At 39.7% G+C, this 18,779-nt stretch overlaps 1 protein-coding gene across 2 annotated transcripts in view; it reads right to left on the bottom strand.

Annotated features, from left to right (window-relative positions):
* Window positions 1–18,779, bottom strand: part of LOC103152315 (GDNF family receptor alpha-2-like) — a 117,688-nt gene that overhangs the window by 30,510 nt on the left and 68,399 nt on the right. For both annotated transcript variants that reach the window (XM_007572736.2, XM_016661018.1), the window contains exons 4-5: window positions 16,265–16,464; window positions 13,174–13,361 (exon numbers count right to left, since the gene is read on the bottom strand). In XM_007572736.2, coding sequence (XP_007572798.1) covers window positions 13,174–13,361; window positions 16,265–16,464 — 388 coding nt within the window. The remainder of the gene's footprint in view (window positions 1–13,173; window positions 13,362–16,264; window positions 16,465–18,779) is intronic.

Raw genomic sequence — 18,779 nt, 5'->3', positions numbered from 1 at the left:
TAATTTTTGTCCTAAACTGCCCCTCATAGAATACTGCACTTTTACACCGAAGTCAAATCTTTTGGAGATGCATTAGTACAAATGACAATCCTTACTCAATGTGACAAAAATAGCATCAAAATGCATTGATTGTAGCACAGATTATTTTTGACATACTTATGGAAGAGTGGAGGGTCCTGCCATTCATTCAGATAAGGATTAAAAAATTCACTACTCTGGTAATTTATTTATGAACACAAAAACGGAACAAATTTATGATTAAAGAATGAATTGGCTCCTGAACAACCTGCTGCTAAATCAGAACTTTTGTTTGTGTGACTCAGGGATGTCGGTTACCTCCAGAGTAAAGAGGAACACTCCACACATTCCTGAGGCAAAGTAAAGTACACAAGTCACAGAGAAAGAAGAAGTCAAATTCAGAAGTCAGGCTGAAATAAAGAGGAATTGTCCTTTTCTGAGAATCTTCCTGACATTGTGCCACATACAACCTGAGACACCTTCCCTTCTAATTTAAACACTTGAATGCCTCAGCATGTGCTGTTTTTTTTTTCTAAGTGCACTTACATTTTAGATGCAGTGACACTGCATCAACTATTTATTTGAGTCTCCCTGAATGCTGAAGCAGAATTCTCCTTAAATATTTCTGTGACACCAAACCAAGGAGAACTTTGAGGTTTTTAATCTGTGAAAATGAAACTCCACTTTTGTGCAATCAGAATCAAATGCGAGAAGATAGTGGACTTTATCAATCCTTGACAAAAAGCAATGTTCCAATTTAGAAAAAATTATCATGCATGCAGGTCATTGCTGGGCATATGAATGATCTGATTTACAAGGAGCTGGTGGAGTTAGAAAGGCCAACAGGTTCTTCCAAGTTAAAAAAGAAATCATGTAGAAATCATGAAGTCTAAAACATCCTGATATCAGGATCATGCAGGTCAACAACAAAAGCAATGAGTATTTCTGTAAAACTTACAGATGGGGAAAATAAGAAGCTGGAGAGTAATGGTGAACTAATACACACAGGATAAAATGACAGAAATGGTTATTAAAATGGAAATTCAAAAGCACAGGCAGCTGAACAGCAGAGGATAAAACAGCAACAACACGGCTGGGAGGTGAGGGGTCTGGGTAAACTGGGTAAACTGGGGAAAATTGGGATCAATAACATGCTGGTGAAACTATTAGAAAGGTGTAAAAATGACTATAACATGATGGAATATTTACAAATACAAAATAAATGCATGTACACCAGAAAAAAATCCAGAGTGCTGTAATTGTATTGTTTACCTTTTCCAGGACAGAGTGTGTGAATTCAGCTGATACCAGCAGAGCTGTCAGCAAACACATTTCTCCCAGAATGCAAAGCTGTCCGTCTGCTGTCAGATACCCTGAAGCTGAGCTGAATGTCTGATTTAACACCTGATGCAGTCACAAACCGCCATTCATCTGCCAGCATGACAGCTGGTTACCATAGAGACCCAGCATGGATCAGTGGACAGGCATTACTGCTGACCAAGGAGTCATACAGGCCCCACCTCCAGGCTTGTTGGGTGAAGGAAGACAAAAGTATCTGTTTTTATGTGTTTTTCAATATTTCACACTCACTGCACCAAAAGCTAGAGTGTGTGACATCATCGCAGAGCCGATGAAACAAACATACCTGACTGGAATAATCTTCATTTAAAGGTTAAAGTTAATTATGCAAAAACTATAAAATGAATTAAAATGTATTTTCCACCAGGTGAAGTTCAGTTTGGTGTGATCTGTGTGTGAAATGTCTAAACAATTTTTCATGTGCTTCTTCCATGTTGGAGGGACAGATGCAAATAAGAGATGCCAAATAGTGAAAAGTGTGTTTCCATCCTCTGCATTTGCATCCTTCTTCATTTTGAGTTATTTATTCCAGTCAATATTCAACCACTTAAATAATTAACTCCAATAATGACACCAGTTCATCTTAATGCATTGACATTCACCAGAATGTGTAATTGAAAGCAAAGTGCACATTCAGTGCAGCGGTGAAAACCTGCAGTGTGTGTGTGTGTGTGGGGGGGGGAGCTCCGAACACATGTAAAGGGTTAGTGTGCACAGTGTGTGTGCATCCTGTGCCATCACACACTCCAGGAACAATGTTTTTGTAATGTGTATGAGGTGACCCTCTCAGACCTTCAGCAGGGTCGGATGAAGAACTTTACATCTAATAGACATTTTGGAAGTTTCCATCAGGACGCATCTGGCAAATGCAAGGATTTATATGTATCAGCTTCCTTATGACCTCCATCACACGACGCACGTCGCTCTAACAACGCCGCTGTGCATGCAAACACTCTGCCCGCGCGCTGAGGCATGCTGAGCTAAACTGCTTTTCCAAAGCTGATGGCGGCGGCGCGGGGAGCGGGCGATGAGTGTGTTTTAAGGCGAGGGAGCCAATCTAGTGACGGCAGCGCTCCATTACACGGTCAGTGAGGTGAGGTGGTGGCGTGATGGAAATAGCAGCCTCTTTTCTGTAGGTCACAGAGGACGGTGGTAACACAGCAGCTCTGCTCACTTTCTCTCAGGGTGTGTGTGTATACGTGCGTGTGTGTGCGTGTGTGTGTGGGAGGGGGAGTTTACACAAAGACATCCTCTGATTCGTCTCATTTCCTCTGTGCTCATCTGAAAGTGTCCTGTTGGTTTACAGGAGCGATGATGAGCAGCAGAGACATTTTTAACATGAGGATGAAGGCGAGGTGTTCATGTGACCAGAGCAGGAGAAGAAGAAAAAGGGCGAGCAAGGGCAAGATACTCTGATGCTGAGTAAGAGCGGCAACTGGCAGCTCATAAGCTATGCAAATATGTAAATTTGCAAATAAGCAGGCGCACTGTGGGACTGTTAATTAAAGACAACATGGAGTCAAACTGGTGGAGCCGATCGTCAAACAGACCGATGTGAACTCACACACAGCCCAGGAGAAAACAAGGTCAGACATGTCAACACACTGCAGGCATCATCCAATCACTGCAATGACATCATCAGTTAAAGAGCAACATCCATCCATCCATCCATCCATCCATCCATCCATCCATCCATCCATCCATCCATCCATCCATCATTGTACAATTTGACACATTTAATGGCCTCTACATTTTAATGTAACACTCCTTAATCCTTTTTAAAAGCCCACTGATTCCGTGAGTGGGTCCTTTTTGACCCGGGATACAATCAATGTGTTTTTATGCTACTTTTGTCATTTTGATTCAAAATAATGTTTTGTATAATACTTTCAACTGAGTTATTTAATGTTTAAAATATTTTTATTTTTCGCTTTTTTAAAATGCTTTTAGAACAATTTGTAGAACATTTCTGACAATTTGTAGAACACTTTTAAAACCCATGGTGTTCCCAGACCAGCTAGAAACATCGTCAGCGTGTCCTGGCTCTTCCCCAGGCTCTCCTCCCGGTGGGACGAGCCTGGAACACCTCACCAGGGAGGCGTCCAGGAGGCATCCTGACCAGATGCCGAGTCACCTCAACTGGCTCCTCTCGACATGAAGGAGCAGTGGCTCTACTCTGAGTCTCTCCTGGATATCTGACCTTCTCACCCTATCTCTAAGGGAGAGCCCAGACACCTTGCAGGGAAAAGTAATTTTGGCCGCTTGTATCCATGACCTCGTTCTTTTGGACATGACCCAAAGCTCATGACCATAGATGAGAGTAGGAACTTAGATCAACCGCTAAATCAAGAGCTTTGCTTTTTGGCTCAGCTCTCTCTTCACCACGACAGATCGGTACAGCGCCCGCTTCACTGCTGACGCTGCACCAATCTGCCTGTCGATCTCCTGCTCCATTTTTCCCTCATTGGTGAACAAGATCCTGACATACTTGAACTCCTCCACTTGGGGCAGGACATCCTCCCCGACCCAAAGAAAGCACTCTATACTTTTCTGGCTCATTTATTTATGCATTTATTTATATAGCTATGGATTTTTATTTTATTTATTGAGATGATAAAAGAAAGAATCTTGAACACATTGATCAACAGGTTTTGTATGTCATTCAACTCTCTCTCTCTCTTGGTTTTCTCATCCAGGGAGTCAGACACACACAGAGACACACACAGAGACGCACACACAAATAATATACGTGCACAATAAAGTATAGGTGGTAATGTTAGCTAGTTGGTTAGATAACTAGTGTTGGCTAACTTTGAAGAAGGCTAATATGTTGATTTGTGACAATAACGCTGTATAACTCATGACTGACACACACAAACAGTGAGATAAAAAATAAAGATAATACTTATATGTAAAAGTTATTGCTGTGTAAAATATTATTATTCAGGGGTGACACTTAGGACTCAGTGAGTTTGGTTCACAAAAAATTGTTTTCCTGACAGACAGTTGGTAAGAAACAAAGATTCCCATTAAATTCCATAGGAAATGAATGCAGGTCATTTTGGACCCACTCACGGAAGAATGGGGTAGTAACATAAAACATGCTATTTCTTAAAATGTATAAAAGATAAATTAAAAATTGCATGATATCAGTAACATGTTTCTTGAGGAATACCTGGAATATGAAGTGATAAAAACTTTTCATTACAAAGATATTGCAGAAAGTTGACCTCACCGGGTCAAAAAGGACCCAGTTACGCATCAGAGGGTTAAGGATAATGACAGACTGAGCAATATGGCTTCCACGTCCTCCATTGGTGTCAGTCAGGTCAAACTACTTCTCAGACATTGACCGCTCAACTTTATGATGATCCCCCCACTACAGCTAGGAAAATCACCTGAACTGTACAGAGTAGAGCCAAATCAGCCACCTGTCTCTTTTAATCGTGATCCACATGTCACTGCCATAAGTGACGGTTGGAACTGAGCAGAAGACGTAGTGTTGTTTTTTTTTCCTCACATGGACAAAACAGAGCAGCATCACTGCAGAGGAGGCTTCAGTCTATCGACCCATCTCCCCTTCTGTACATGCGTGACTGAGATGCTTCACTTCATTGGTGTAAAGTTTGAGAATAAACATCATTGTTTTTCTGATCCCTTTCAGTTTTAGCAGGCAGCATGACTGTGACACCTCCAGGTCAGAAGCAGAAACAGATTCACTCATATTGTCCTTTTCTGAACTGTTGTCATTCAGTAATGACTGAACACTTTTTTTTCCTGCTCCCAAGAGGCAGCGACTGAGCCTCAGTCCTCTGATAATTGTGTGGGAGTGGGAGACACCCCCTCAAGGTAATCAGCAGGCACTTCTGGCAGTTCACCCTCCTTTAGCTGTGTGGACAGACAAAGTCAAAAAATCTATTAAATCAACTCTGAAAAGTTTAATGTCATCTTGAAAAGGGCTTCCTCTCTTCCCTGAGTGAGGACGTCTCAAAGTCCGGCCTGCATTCCCTGCATAGATTCTCAGATCTGTTTCATCAGGTTTGAAACGTTCATTACAGATGATTTTAGGTGAATTATGTCTGTAAATCTCTGATGCTTCACTGTAAGAAAATCTACCACAAATTAAACTGTCACAACTTGATTATAAATTCCAGTGTTTCCAATTTGTCCAAGAGGAGAAATTGTGTCCTTTGCACGTCCAGATAATAGATAGACCTCCATCATACCATAATATTTATTATGGGATAAGAACTGAGACAATTTACTTTATCAGTTTAGCATGGGACACTTTTGGTAAATCCAACATCATTATTATCAATGGCATATTTTAGCACAGCTTTGAACCGTGTATTATATCATAATAACCAGATCACAGTCATTTCCTCAACTTTCCAACCAACTTGAACAATACAGAGCTAAAACAGAGCCTCAGCTGGATTAGTATCCACAGACAATACCTTCAGTGTCTGCTTGTTCATAATTGTGTTGCTGGGTTAACAGGTTCAGGACAGCATTCTAGACGCTGGTCTCCTCTGTGACGCCCTTCAGCTCCTCATTAGGGACCTGAGCAGGAAGCAGGTTATCCTTCTGCAGAGGGACGAGCAGTGAGCAGTCCCAACGCTGGCCACTAGGGAGCATTCTGAACAGATCGCCACGCCTCATCATCTGGTGATAACAATTATAATATTTTTATATTGATACTTTTAAACACTGTTGAGGTCACCTTACATTAGGAAATTCTCAAAATAAAAAAAGTAAAAATGTAGTGAAAGTCGTAGTTGGAAAACAGTGTTCATTTAGGATAGACAAGTCTACAGTCTTGATCAACCGTCAGGGTCAATATGCAATTATTATTACAGATGAGTAAATTACCACAAACTGAAACAAAACCCTCAGTATTGCTCAAAATGCCCTGATCCATTGAACTGTCTCCATTCTGCCATCGCTCTCAAACAAGAAGTCAAGAAAGCTGAGCAGATTTCTTTAGAGGCAGAGATTCATCCTGGCCCAGAGGGAGTACTGCTGCTTTTTCCAGTTTAGGATCACAGCCTCAGCCTTATTAGAGACAACAGTCGCCTTCTCTGCTCCATACTGTCTGAACTGCTGCAGTGCTTGTTGATGGTCATCAATGTCCATACCGACAATGAGACCCTAAGCTTTCCCAACCAAACACGCTGCTGTGTGCTGCTATTGTGTTCTCTTTAAATACACAAGTCAGATTTCTTAAGTTTCTGATTGAAAATACAAAGTGAACTGAAATACATCCATTGTGCCCAAAAGCTCCCACAACGTGTTGCACCTCTATAATACCATAACAATTATTATGGGATAATATGGCAAGTACAAGTATTGGACCTTGTCAGCAAACAAGGACAGAATTCAAATCCTCATGACTCCTTCAGTGAATCTGTAAGGGTAGCGATGGTCCATTGTCTCATGAACAATGAGAGGTCATACTGCTCCTCAAAAATAAAAATAAATAATTGATGCTCTAAAATAATTTATTCTTGTCATCTAAAATCATTTTCAGATATTCATTTGGCTGTGTCTTTGTCAGAGCTGGTAATGAGTATTAGATGTTGCTTCTTGGGGAAGTAAGAGTTAGCTGTTGTCATTAGCAGAGAAAGTATATCTTGAGAATTTGTACATTAAATCAATTTTATTGAATTCTAAAACCTTTATGGGGAACTGTTGAGCGATTATCAGGACTAGAAATCTTTGGAGAACTGCAGAGAAACTATGTAAAAAGTGTTCTTTTCTGAGACAGTCTAAAAACTTGGAAATTTTACGTTTCATAAACCGCCACATTATTGCAGATGGCAATGGTGAAAAGGGCGGCAAACGACATTTTAACCACATGACCTTCAACTCCAACTCCAGCCTCAGTCTCGAGTGAAGGGTCACTGTAGGGGGAATGGAGACCCAAAGGCAACGGGCTTTCTGAGAGACGCAGGGTCTCTTCAGAATGAGCTATTAACCTCCCTGCACGAGACTTTGCTGACCGTCTGTTCATGTTGGAGAATAAGATGCTATCAGGTCTGACAAGAATGCAGAGGGTTTGGTGCTGAAAGAATACACAGAAACGATCTCAACCGTCCTACAAACACAGAATAGTATGGCTAAGAATATGGAAGAAAGTCTTCCATAGTTCTACAGGAGTTCTACACATTCAAAACGTAGTGAAACACCACGCTGCAGCAGATGATAAACTAAAGCAGGGGTGCCCTGTCCACCGATCTTAGGAAGGTTTTGAGTCGGTCTGTTGGAAACCTGGTAAAAACTACACTTTGCTTTGTCCAAAGTGTCTGGGCCCTCAGCTGTTGAGGAATGATTGCTTCCTGTAGGCGTGGCATGTGTTGAGGTTTGTCAAAGTTAAAGTAAGATCAGGGATGTGAGAAGCTTGACTGAGAAGGTTTGAATGGTTTGGGTTGAAAGGACAGCAGCAAGCACCCAGAATATGTGAAAACCACAGGAAGCTGGTTGAAGAACTAAAAATCGGTTGTCAAACAAGGAGGTTAAGGATGATAATACTGTTCACATCCTAATTGAACCCTCTCATGTGGAACGTTGACAGTACTGCTATTTCATTCTGCTTTTAATAAAGATTAGCTACAGGTGTGACTTAGGCTCTATTTAATATGCTAATTGACTTCTTTGTAAAAAAAAAAAAAAAAAACATTTCTCGCTGTTCGTAGGTTCCTTATGCATTACTTCTGACAGAGATTGTATTTAATTACTGTGTGTGTCAGTCACAGTGATTCCCCACAGCTGCATCGTCCTGTCTGCTCTCAGCCTCAGCAGGAGCCGGACGCCCTCCTGCGCCGGAAAGTCCCCACAGACCTGTAGGATTTATGCAGCTCTTCAAAACCTATTTCAGGTTAATGGAGGCTAAAAGTTGAAGGAGTTTACTTTGAGCTTCCTTTTCCAGACAATAAAACATGAGTCATGCTCCACACTGAGGGCGAAGCTGTTATCTGTCACACGGGGCTCTGTTGTCTACCTGAAGGGAGCTGCTCATGTTGGTTTGGGAACAAATGAACATCTGTTTTTAGCTTCTTCTTGTGCCTGTCACTCATGTGTTTCCATTAAAAATATCCACACTGAGCAAAAAACACAAAGCAATATTAAATGCTGAACACAACACACACATTCATTTAAACACAAAGGAGAAACAGCACTAACAGCAGCAAAGCTGGCAGTTTAAGAAAAGTCCTTCAGTTGTGTTTTCATCATTCTGTCTACTTTACTTGAGTCAGAACTAGAAAAAAACATGTTATGCTAAAAACACAAATTCAGACGTATTGACTATCATAACTAGAGATGAAACAATTGATCAAACTAACATTATGAATCGATTATTGAAATAATCTTCAGTGTAATTTAATAATCAACTGATTGTTAACTGGATACAGACTCACATAGGACAATTTGTTGAAAGGACACACTCAGAGCAGTAATTACGCTAAAACTGTACAAAAAAATACGTATTTTTCCATCAAGAAAAATGAAAAATCTTTATTTGGATAAATATTTTCTACCCAAAACACACATACAGGTGTGACTTCTTGTCACATCTGCACAGATAAGGGAAGGTCAAGCTTCAGAATTTGTAAAAGCCAAAATATTCTGTTAAGTGTCTTTGGTTATCCAGATACAAATTAATTAGTCAAAACATAGTCACCAGATCAGCCCTGCACTGTATTCATAAGTCAAGCAGAAAAGGTGCAGCTTGTCACATGTTGGTGTCAGTAAGATTTATTTAGCTGCAGATTAATCCTTTGCCACAAATGATTAAGTTTTCACTAATAATGCATTTTAGTCAATTAATTATTTCCTTATTAAGAGAGGAATTGAAACTTTAATTTATTTGTATTTTTTTTCAAGTTTTTCTAATATTGTATAAACAAAACTGAAGCACTAAAATAAAAAGTTTGCCAAATGTGTCAGTGTTTTTATCTGATTAATCATCAGAATAATCAATTACTAAAATGATTGTTTGTTTCAGCCTTAGTCCCAACTTTACAGTAGCGCTATGTTCAGCCATAGTTTGTTCATTGTGATACATGTGTTCAGATCAGAGATGTCTGTTTCCAAAAGGATTGTATTTGAGTGCTAAGTAGCTACTGTAACTCTTATCAGAGCTGTTTTATATGTTGCACATGGTTCAATAAACATTGCAGTACCAGTAAGTCAACTGTGAGATTTTAATGTCCAAAACTCTTCAGCACACAAAAACATGGCTGACATTCTTTTCCACACTGTAGCTCTGACTGTAGAACTGTGTGAGGTCTGTGGATGTTTGTGAGTGAGTGGATGGGCCCTGAGGAACACCTGTCACCTGTCCTGGTTCTCCACACCAGGACAGGTGGTGTCCTGGTGTGGATGAGCTCTGCTCATTTTAGCAGAGCTTAAATGTAAGCTCTGCTACATTTAACTTCATTCTTATTTTATTCTTTTATTTATTCTGTGAAAACAACTTGAATAAATAAACCCAATCGAAAGGGACTTATAAATAATATTTTTTAAAAAAAATTCTATTAGAAGGCAGGATTTATTATTATTATGTGACATAAAATAGGCATAATTCATTAAAATAAAGCACAGAAATGTGGACATATTAAAAGCCCCGTCACTCAGCTTAAAGTGGCTATTGAAAGTGATGGACCCCCTTGCTGTGCAAGATTATAGTTTACTTTTGCTGAATTTGACTTTAATATTCAAGCAAGCTCTATATGTAACAAAATCAAATGTGGATGTGGAGTCTTTTAGGAACTGCTTTCAGGCAGAACAGCATGTCAGATTGTTACTCACACCATGAGAACCTTGGTTGGTCTTTAGTTATGGTTGGATCTTATATGATGTCTGCTTGTGACAGGTTTTGTTTCTTTTACAGCATCCAAACAAAGCCTGGTGTCATTCCTCTCGAGTTTAATCAAGGTTGAACACAGTTCTTGGTTTCAACCATTTATTGTGGACATGTCTTTATAAAGCCCCTAAAAAAATGCTGTGGTTAAAGTTTGCTGGGTGAAGTTCCTGTGGTAATCAGACACTGGTGGCACTGCAACTGGTAGCTAGTGGTGGAGTGACCAGAGGAAGTTAGCCCCGAGGTTAAAAGAAAGGAACTGGCCAAATTCTGTCTTCAAAAAGAACAAAATGGATGGCAAGTGTGGACAGAAGAAAAGTTACCAGCTCAGTCAGTAGTGCTTAAAGTACTACTGACTACTGACCAGGTTGAGGTGTGAGCTCAACCTGGAGTAACTCACATAGAAAGAAAGTTTGTTTAACAGGGGTGAATTTAAGTTTTGGCACTGCTGATAGGCTGCAGTAGAAGTGCATGATGCAGCGATTGGATGATGCAGATGAGGCTTAAGTTAGTCTTCCAGTTTGAATTTCACACCTGTGCTCCATGTAACCCGCCTGTGTTTAACCTTCTCCTTGTGTTGTTAGTGTTAGCTCTCATGTCCAGGATTAGATCTCAAAGTTCCAAATGCATTCATTAATTACAATCACATACTTAAATAAATACTTAAATCAATAAACACTTAAATCAAGATCTACTCTGAAACTTGGCTGAGACACAGTCAGTGTCCATATTTAGAAATAATTCTTCTCAATTCCCCACAAATGCCAAAATGACTGGAAATTACTTTTTGATCAAGTTATTTTCTGTTTCATGGCAGATTCAATTATGCTTTTAATTTATTACCATCTATTTACAAAATGATGTACAAAACTGTTAAAAACGTACCCAGCCTAAGTGTACTCAGAAAGCGAATGTATTAAGTGCTTAACCTTCTCTGTGAGAGCAAGCCCTTTGCTGCAGGGGAGGTGATACATATTTATTCAGAAGACATTAGAAGATCACAGAGTTTGACTCTGACTCCCACACATGCTGCTTTCACATGCTGATGAAGATCCCACAGCTTTCAAAGCCTGTCCTGAGTTATTAGAGCCATGAACAGCCATTGATCTGGAGCAACTAAGTGCAGATGGAAAACACATCTTTACAAGCATTTCATGTTTCTAATTACTGACTTGAAATCTAAACACCAGAGAGCAAAATCCTGGAAATCTGCAAAGGAAAAGAGAGCATTAAGGGAATGATTTCAGCCAGACAGACAGAGGCTGAAACCATCAGACCTGCAGGCAGAATGAACACCTCAGGCTGTGCTAGACTTTTTAGTTGTCTGTCATTCTGACTGAAATTATCATAATCTAGTTTTACCCAATTTTAACTTTTTTCAATAACATTTTTGAAATTACTATGACATATTGAAATGTATTTAATTTTCATTCGGCTTAATTCTCTGAACAGAGAATCCACAAGGTGCCACCTCACATCAACATGCAACTTTGTTCTGCACAATGACAAAAACCACTGACTGCTGTCCCAGTAACTGTCGTTAAACAATGAACTGTGCCCTTAAATTCTGAATGATTGACCTGCAGTGGTCTGAACACACAGCCTCTCATCTCCCTCCTGGTCTGCATGGACCTGAACTGTGCCCCACTAGTCAGACATCTTTGCTGCAGAGGCTTTTGCCATGAGGTTTGGGACTTTTGCTTCAGAGAGACGACGTTTATAGAGGACTGGATGTTGATCTGGAGGCTGAATCCACACTCTGTAGCCACACCTAAGACTGGAATTATAAGCTACATTTGAACCACAGTTTGGAAATCAGGGAACATTTCTCCAAGTGATGTGATCAAAAGTCGACTCTCTGAATGAGGGGTTTCCTTTTGCACCAGCTGCACTGATCTGGGACCAAAGTCGTCTGTCCATAACTCTTCAACACGTTGTCAGCTGAGGGGGCAGGCTTCTCACACTTTGGAAGTCACCAGCAATACTGTGGCGAAATTATGTCATTAAAATTTCAACAAAGCAAACAGGGAATAGAAAACATGAATAAAATGTTTTCAGCTTAATAATCTGTAAAATCTAAACAGAAGGTATTCAAAAAGTGACAGAAAGACACATTTCACTCCATTGCTGAATGGCTTCAATTTAGTAATGTTTCAGTAATTGTGAGCACAAAAGGCCAGCCTATTGAAAACATCTTAAGAGTCTTCCACAGCTATCAGTTTGTCTGTTTGTTAGAAATCAGAACATTAAAGTAACAAAGAATATTCATTGTGACCGTCAGACTAAACAGAGTGAGCCTCTCTCACATGAATACACAGCTGTACGACGGAGGCCGGTTTGTTTAGCAGGATATGAGATGATGGACTCCACATGACTCAAAATAATGCTTACATACTTCATGTACATGAACAGCAGAAAATCGATCCTCTTTTTAAATCCTTCCCACTGAATTTGGAAGTACTGGTTCCTCACTGTAACTGTTTCTCTGTCAGTTTTTGTTGTCTACAAAAATAAATACTGCATTAAAAAAAAACTGTGCAACTGAACAGAAATAAGCTCTTCTTCTTTAAAAGCTTTGAGGCTTCTAGTTGCTCTCCCTTTCTACCCTAATCTCATTCAGCCTAGTCACACAAAGAAAAACAACCAACAGTGTTCTCAGTTGAAGGGCACCTTGGCTGCCATCACTGAGAGGTGTTGTGCTCCTATAGCTGCTCCTTCTCGTGCCTCTTCCAACCTCTGAAGAGTCATAAATCAAATGTGCAAATTTGACCTGAGAGGCTGGGACATTTTGCTGCAATTAAGCTCTTCGACTTTTGATTCCGCTGATTAGTTCCTCCCAAGAAATGTTTAAAATCAGTGGGAAAGACTCAGTCAGGGTTAAGGGAATGAGTGCCGGTGTGATGATGCCTGATTGGCTGCTGAGTGCGGCTCACCTGCACAGAGCGTCGGAGCGGCAGGTGCGTCGGAGTTCCAGGCAGGTGGGTTTATGCCTCTCCTGGTGGGAGCAGGAGGGGATGATGGTGCGGCGGCGGCGCTCAGCACACGCCTGGTCCAGGCAGGAGCAGAACAGCAGAGGGTAGCTCAGCTCCCATGAGACCCGCTCGAAGAACTGCCGCAGGGCCTGAGATCGGGAGGAAATTCATTCAGCCTTCAATTAACCAGAGAGTTCTTATTTACAATAACAACCTGACAGGGAAGGGAAACGCAACTGATGCTAATTATAACACACATACACACACACACACACACACACACACACACACGCACACACACACACACACACACACACACACACACATGCATGGCCTTGTAAAATACTCATGGCCCTGGAACTTTTAGCCTACTTGCAAAATGGAAAACTGACCCACTTAAAACATGACAGTGGCAACACTAAAAGGTAGGAGGCTGTCAGCAGGAAAATGAAACACTGTAGCAAATGATGTCAAAATAAATGTTATTACTATAACGCATTTAAAAATAACAAAGATAGCCAAAGTGCTTTCAAAGATGAGCAACTAAAGCAATAGACACTAAAAAATCTGAAGAGACTGAATTCAAATAAAACACCAACCTATTAAAGTGAATTTTCTGTGGATTTAAAGCTGCAGTCAGTAACACTGCCTTGCAGCAGGAAGGTCCTGGGTTCAAGTCCCAGCCTGAGGTTTTTCTGCATGGAGTTTGACTTTTATCCTGTGCATGTGTGTGTTCAGTCTGGGTACTCAGGCTTCCTCCCACCGTCCAAAAACATGACTGCAAGTTTATTAGTCTCTAAATTCTCCTCAGGTGTGTGTGTGTATGGTTGTTTGTGCTGTGTGTCTGTGATGGAATGGTGACCTGTCCAACCTGACAGACAGACACCAGCCCCCCTCACAACCCTGCAAGGCTAAGCGTGTTACATGATGGATGGATGGATATTTTTTACATATTTTGTTTAAACTATTATGTCATGACAGTATAGTATGAGGCAGATAAGCTGTAAAAACTTTACAGCTTATCTGTAAACAACCTCAGAGTCAGGAGGAGGGTCTTTGTGCTGTCAATCAACCTTCTGCTCCCACCTTCCCCCTTTGTGTCTACAATGCTACAGTTTGTTCCTCACAATGAACCCATGATTGCTATGGCTAGTTAGCATGGCCTCTGATGACAGCAGATCAACAGAGGTTTCTCCGTTATTAGCATATTGAGCTACACCAGTGTGATTGACAGCACTAAGACCATCTTTCTCTGCACTGCTTAGAAACAATGCACAAAGAAGGTGTAAATTGATATTAGCAAAGCAAGCTAGGTAACATTAACAATCTGCCCCTGTGCCAAAATTCATTACCCGGCCTCTCAGATCAATTTGAGAGGCACTTTTGACCATGTTTTACATTTTATTGTGTCATAGTGTGGGACTCTGAAAGTCTCGATTTTGTCTCAGTCTTCATAGACTGTGGTCTTACCCTGAAGAAAGGAAAATATAATTACCAATGTATTACACAATTAATGGGAGCTAGGATGTAATTAATGAATCTTTTTAAGTTTAAGTTGTTTTATTAACTTTTCCATATGCAAGTCAAAAATCAAGAAAGAAACACAATACTGAAAAAAATACTGAGAAAATATTTTAGATAATAGTATATCTCTTATACACTGAATAAGAGAATCTTATTCAGTGACGTTTTATAAAGACTTTGGTACAGACAAATTCCAAGATATTAGAACCAATATGGTTCTGCGAGGTAATCTCAGAAGGCTGAATAAAAAAGCACATTTTAGGTTTTAATAAAACGTTAAGCATTTATTTAGTGTAAGGAAGAAGACAAAACTATTTCCCTAAGTTGCCAATTTATTTAAAGTTTGTTTTTTGTCTGAACAAGGATGGTCTCTCTATCTCCTCCAACACACAGCTTCCCAAGGGAAGACCGAGCTGCGTTCACACAACAAAAATATGTTTCATATAATACAACGACGTGAAAACACAATCACAGTGATTGGTGGGAAGACATGGTGAGGTAACCTCTTGCTCTGCTCCCATTGGAGAGTTACCCATTTTTATTATCGCATAAAATGTCTTGGCCACTTTTCTGAGAAAAGCACCAGTTTCTTTACAGACATACTTTCCATGTGTATAAAGAGAGTGTGGGTTGAATAAGTTGTTGATACTTCTCCCCAGTGGCATCAGACAAATAACCTTGTACTGAATGTAAGCTGCACTGAGTGTCAAAAATCCCATTCACCTACTGACTGTCTTAGTGTGTAGAGGAGTGACGACGGACCCAAATGCAGGGAGGCAGAGGTGGCAAGTGGTCCTTAGTAGTTTAATTTAAAAAAAAGAGAACAAAATACATTTACAAAAACACACAGAACACAGGGAGCCAGAGCAGAACTAAAAACTTAAATCCAAGGAAAAAGAAGGCAAGATAGTGATGGGAACTAAATAACTTTAGTTTTGGCATATAATTAAACAAAGATACAATTTGAGCTACAAAGTATTTAAAACATGTATTTAGAATTATATGTATTTATAATTTAAAGTATTTAAAACATGTATTTAGAATTATATGTATTTATAATTCTAAATACATGTTTTAAATACTTTGTAAAATAGTTTTAGCAATGGCAGCAGAGGACGTGAACAAAGGTGTTCAGTCTGTGTTGGTCACGTTTCCAAATAAGCTGTTGATTAACATCAACAGCCTCATTCGGATCGGCACTCCTCTCTTCTCAGTGGAGATCTCCGGTAAGCTTCTTAGCATCAAACTGGCACATTACACATGTGCCAGTTCTATGAAGTTTTACATTTTTAAATTTAAAATTCTCAGAGTCCACGCCTCCAGGAAGCAGTCGTTTCTCAGCAGTTGAGAGCCCAGACCCTCTGGATGATGCCAAGTGTAGAACAAGGGGCTGGTTTTTACCAGGCTACTTTGAGACCAATGCTGTACTGGATCTGAAGTTTTAGTACTGCTCCAGGCCAGTACTGGAACTTCAGTACTGTTTTCTGCACCAACTTCAGAGTCCAGCATTAAACATGTCTGTGCCTACCTTCTGACACCTCTTCCTGCTGCATGGCTCCTGGTTGGCTGCAGGGGCCTGTGGGGGCGTGCCCTTGTTGCAGATAATGTTGTAGGCTGATCGCAGGCGTCTGCAGGTTTCGTTCAGGTAACAGGCTTTAGCTGCATCCACACAGGGGTTACAGGGTTTCCCTGCCTCAGAGCAGGGCCTCGTCTTCAACAAGGATGAGTCTGAACAAAGAATACGCAGATGAAAGACAATTTAGGCAGATGTACTGACACAAACACACATTTCTGGGCTGTCTGACAGAGTTAATGGAGGATTGAACATTTTTAGAACTGTGTTTTGGCTGACGTTAAATTGTCATTACTGGCTGCATAAATAGGGGTATTTTGTGTAAATTATCATCAGGCTCATGTCATTAGTCTAATTTATGCCTCCTCTTCCCCTTTTTCCACTGTCCTGCTGCCAGTGACCTGGAAATTATTCCCAGCAAAATATTGTGAAGGATGTGTTTATTTCTGAAATCCACAGAGAGGAGAGAATTAGTGGAGTAAAACAAAAGCCTGATTACATCCAGCTTTTAAGAGCTGTTTGAACAGATCATCAATAAACAGGAAGAACATTCAAATGCATATGAAAAATTTTGTTTTATTTAAGTTTGGGAGAATGTACCCCAGGGTTCTGTTATGTAATGACTAAATATTTGTTCACTTCTTTTAATCGAGATAAAACATGGCCAGTTGACAGGAGATAACTGAAATGTTGGTGTGTTTTTAGATTTTTGCATGAACTTTTTACACTGCTGATTTTGTTGCTTTTTCAGTATGTACTGTGTTGTCCAATACAAATTTCTCATTTCTCCCAAAGGGAGACTAAAAAAATGAGACTTTGACATTCATAAGCAATAGCATGTCACTGTTGCCTCTTTAGAACTTGCCATTTTGGTTGATTCCATATGTGTTCATTTATTCTTATTATTTGTTCTTTGGATTCATGTTTTCTTTTTGTTTCTTGTTGCAGTTGGTTTCAGGCCTTTGTATTCCTTTACTTCTCTTCCTCTGCTCCTTCAGTTCTATCTATCCTTATCTTCACCTGCCTCCCTGTGCAGCTGTTATTCATCTCTGGCTCCCAGGTTATTCTCCACTCCTTCATCAGTGGATGTCTGGCTTCCTTTCTTCATTGTTTTTGGGTTCTTCCATGGAATCACCTACTACTGTTCCTGTTCCGTTCTCACTGTTTGGTCTTTCTTGTCCTCTGCTGCATGTTTCATTGTTTATTTTCTATTAAAAATATGTTCTGCTCTGCTAGTTTCCTGCACTTGAATCCATCTTAAAACCAAACATGACCACGGTATGCAAATATCTGACTTTAACTTATTTGTGTTCAACTAAATAAAAACATGTGCACTACCACCACTTATCTTTCTTCTTTTCATTCATTAAAAAAGGGTTGTGCGTACACATTAATGAATGTGCTGTGCCTTTCATTCTTTGTTACACTTACTCTAAAGTTTCTATATTTATACCTAATGTCTGTTTGCTGTGAGTCTTGGAAAACAAAGTCAAATTTAAGGATTTGCTCACACAGTTTTGGCCAGTAGAAATGATTCTGATTGTGAAATTAGGAAACACCAATTTAGACCATTTAGATGCATAACAGACATCTTTTGGAACAATTCCAGGCAAACATGATTGGAACAAAATATGCTTTTCTACTTTTCCCTTTCCAAAGTCAGTTGTGCAACACAATTCCTTTTTTTTCTCCTGTCAAAGTTACCCTCAGCAGTGAAACTTTGCAAACAGCATCACTCTTTTATCCTGTTGTCCTGGCTGTAATCTACATAAGAACACATCTAAGAGCAGGCAAAATGACTCATTTAAAGATGGGCGTTAGAACAGGAAGGTTTGTGATTTTAGATGCGTACTTTTCATAGGTGTCAGGCAGACTATGACTAATGAAAATCCCACAGAAATGGCCGGGATGTCTGAGTGGTATTTACAGATTGTTATTCAGTTTAAAATAAAAAAAAGTTCTAAACATTTTTTAAGTTGATCTCATGTCTGAACCACTGAAATAAAACCTAAATACACAAATAACTGAAATCATTTTATTTAAGGAAGTGCTTTAATATTGCAACAACACAAAAGCTCAATCTTTATAGTTTCATTTAAGTTTGAAATTCCTCTTGCATGTCTAACATTTTGTTTCACTTTCATCACAGTTAGTTTGTGACTATTCTTTTTTTATTTATTCTTTTTTCCTCTTCAGTTTATCATATGAAACTTTGGTAACACTTTATTTGAAGGGGGGTGAATAAGACTGTCATGACACTGTCATAAACATGACATAACACCTGTCATGAACATGAATAAGCCTTCATGAATATTTATGACTGTTGTCATAAAGCGTCATTCGTCATTCGAAGTGTCATTATGACACTTTTAATACAAAGTTGACATTATTCAAAATGTCTTTGTTATGACAACTTGACATTAACCAAGAAATCATTACTGTTTCAAAACTACCACCACTCAAATATCCT

Source organism: Poecilia formosa, unplaced genomic scaffold (assembly GCF_000485575.1).
Source record: "Poecilia formosa unplaced genomic scaffold, Poecilia_formosa-5.1.2 Scaffold307, whole genome shotgun sequence".
NCBI lineage: Eukaryota > Metazoa > Chordata > Actinopteri > Cyprinodontiformes > Poeciliidae > Poecilia > Poecilia formosa.
This window is presented reverse-complemented; position numbering and strand designations above follow the sequence as displayed.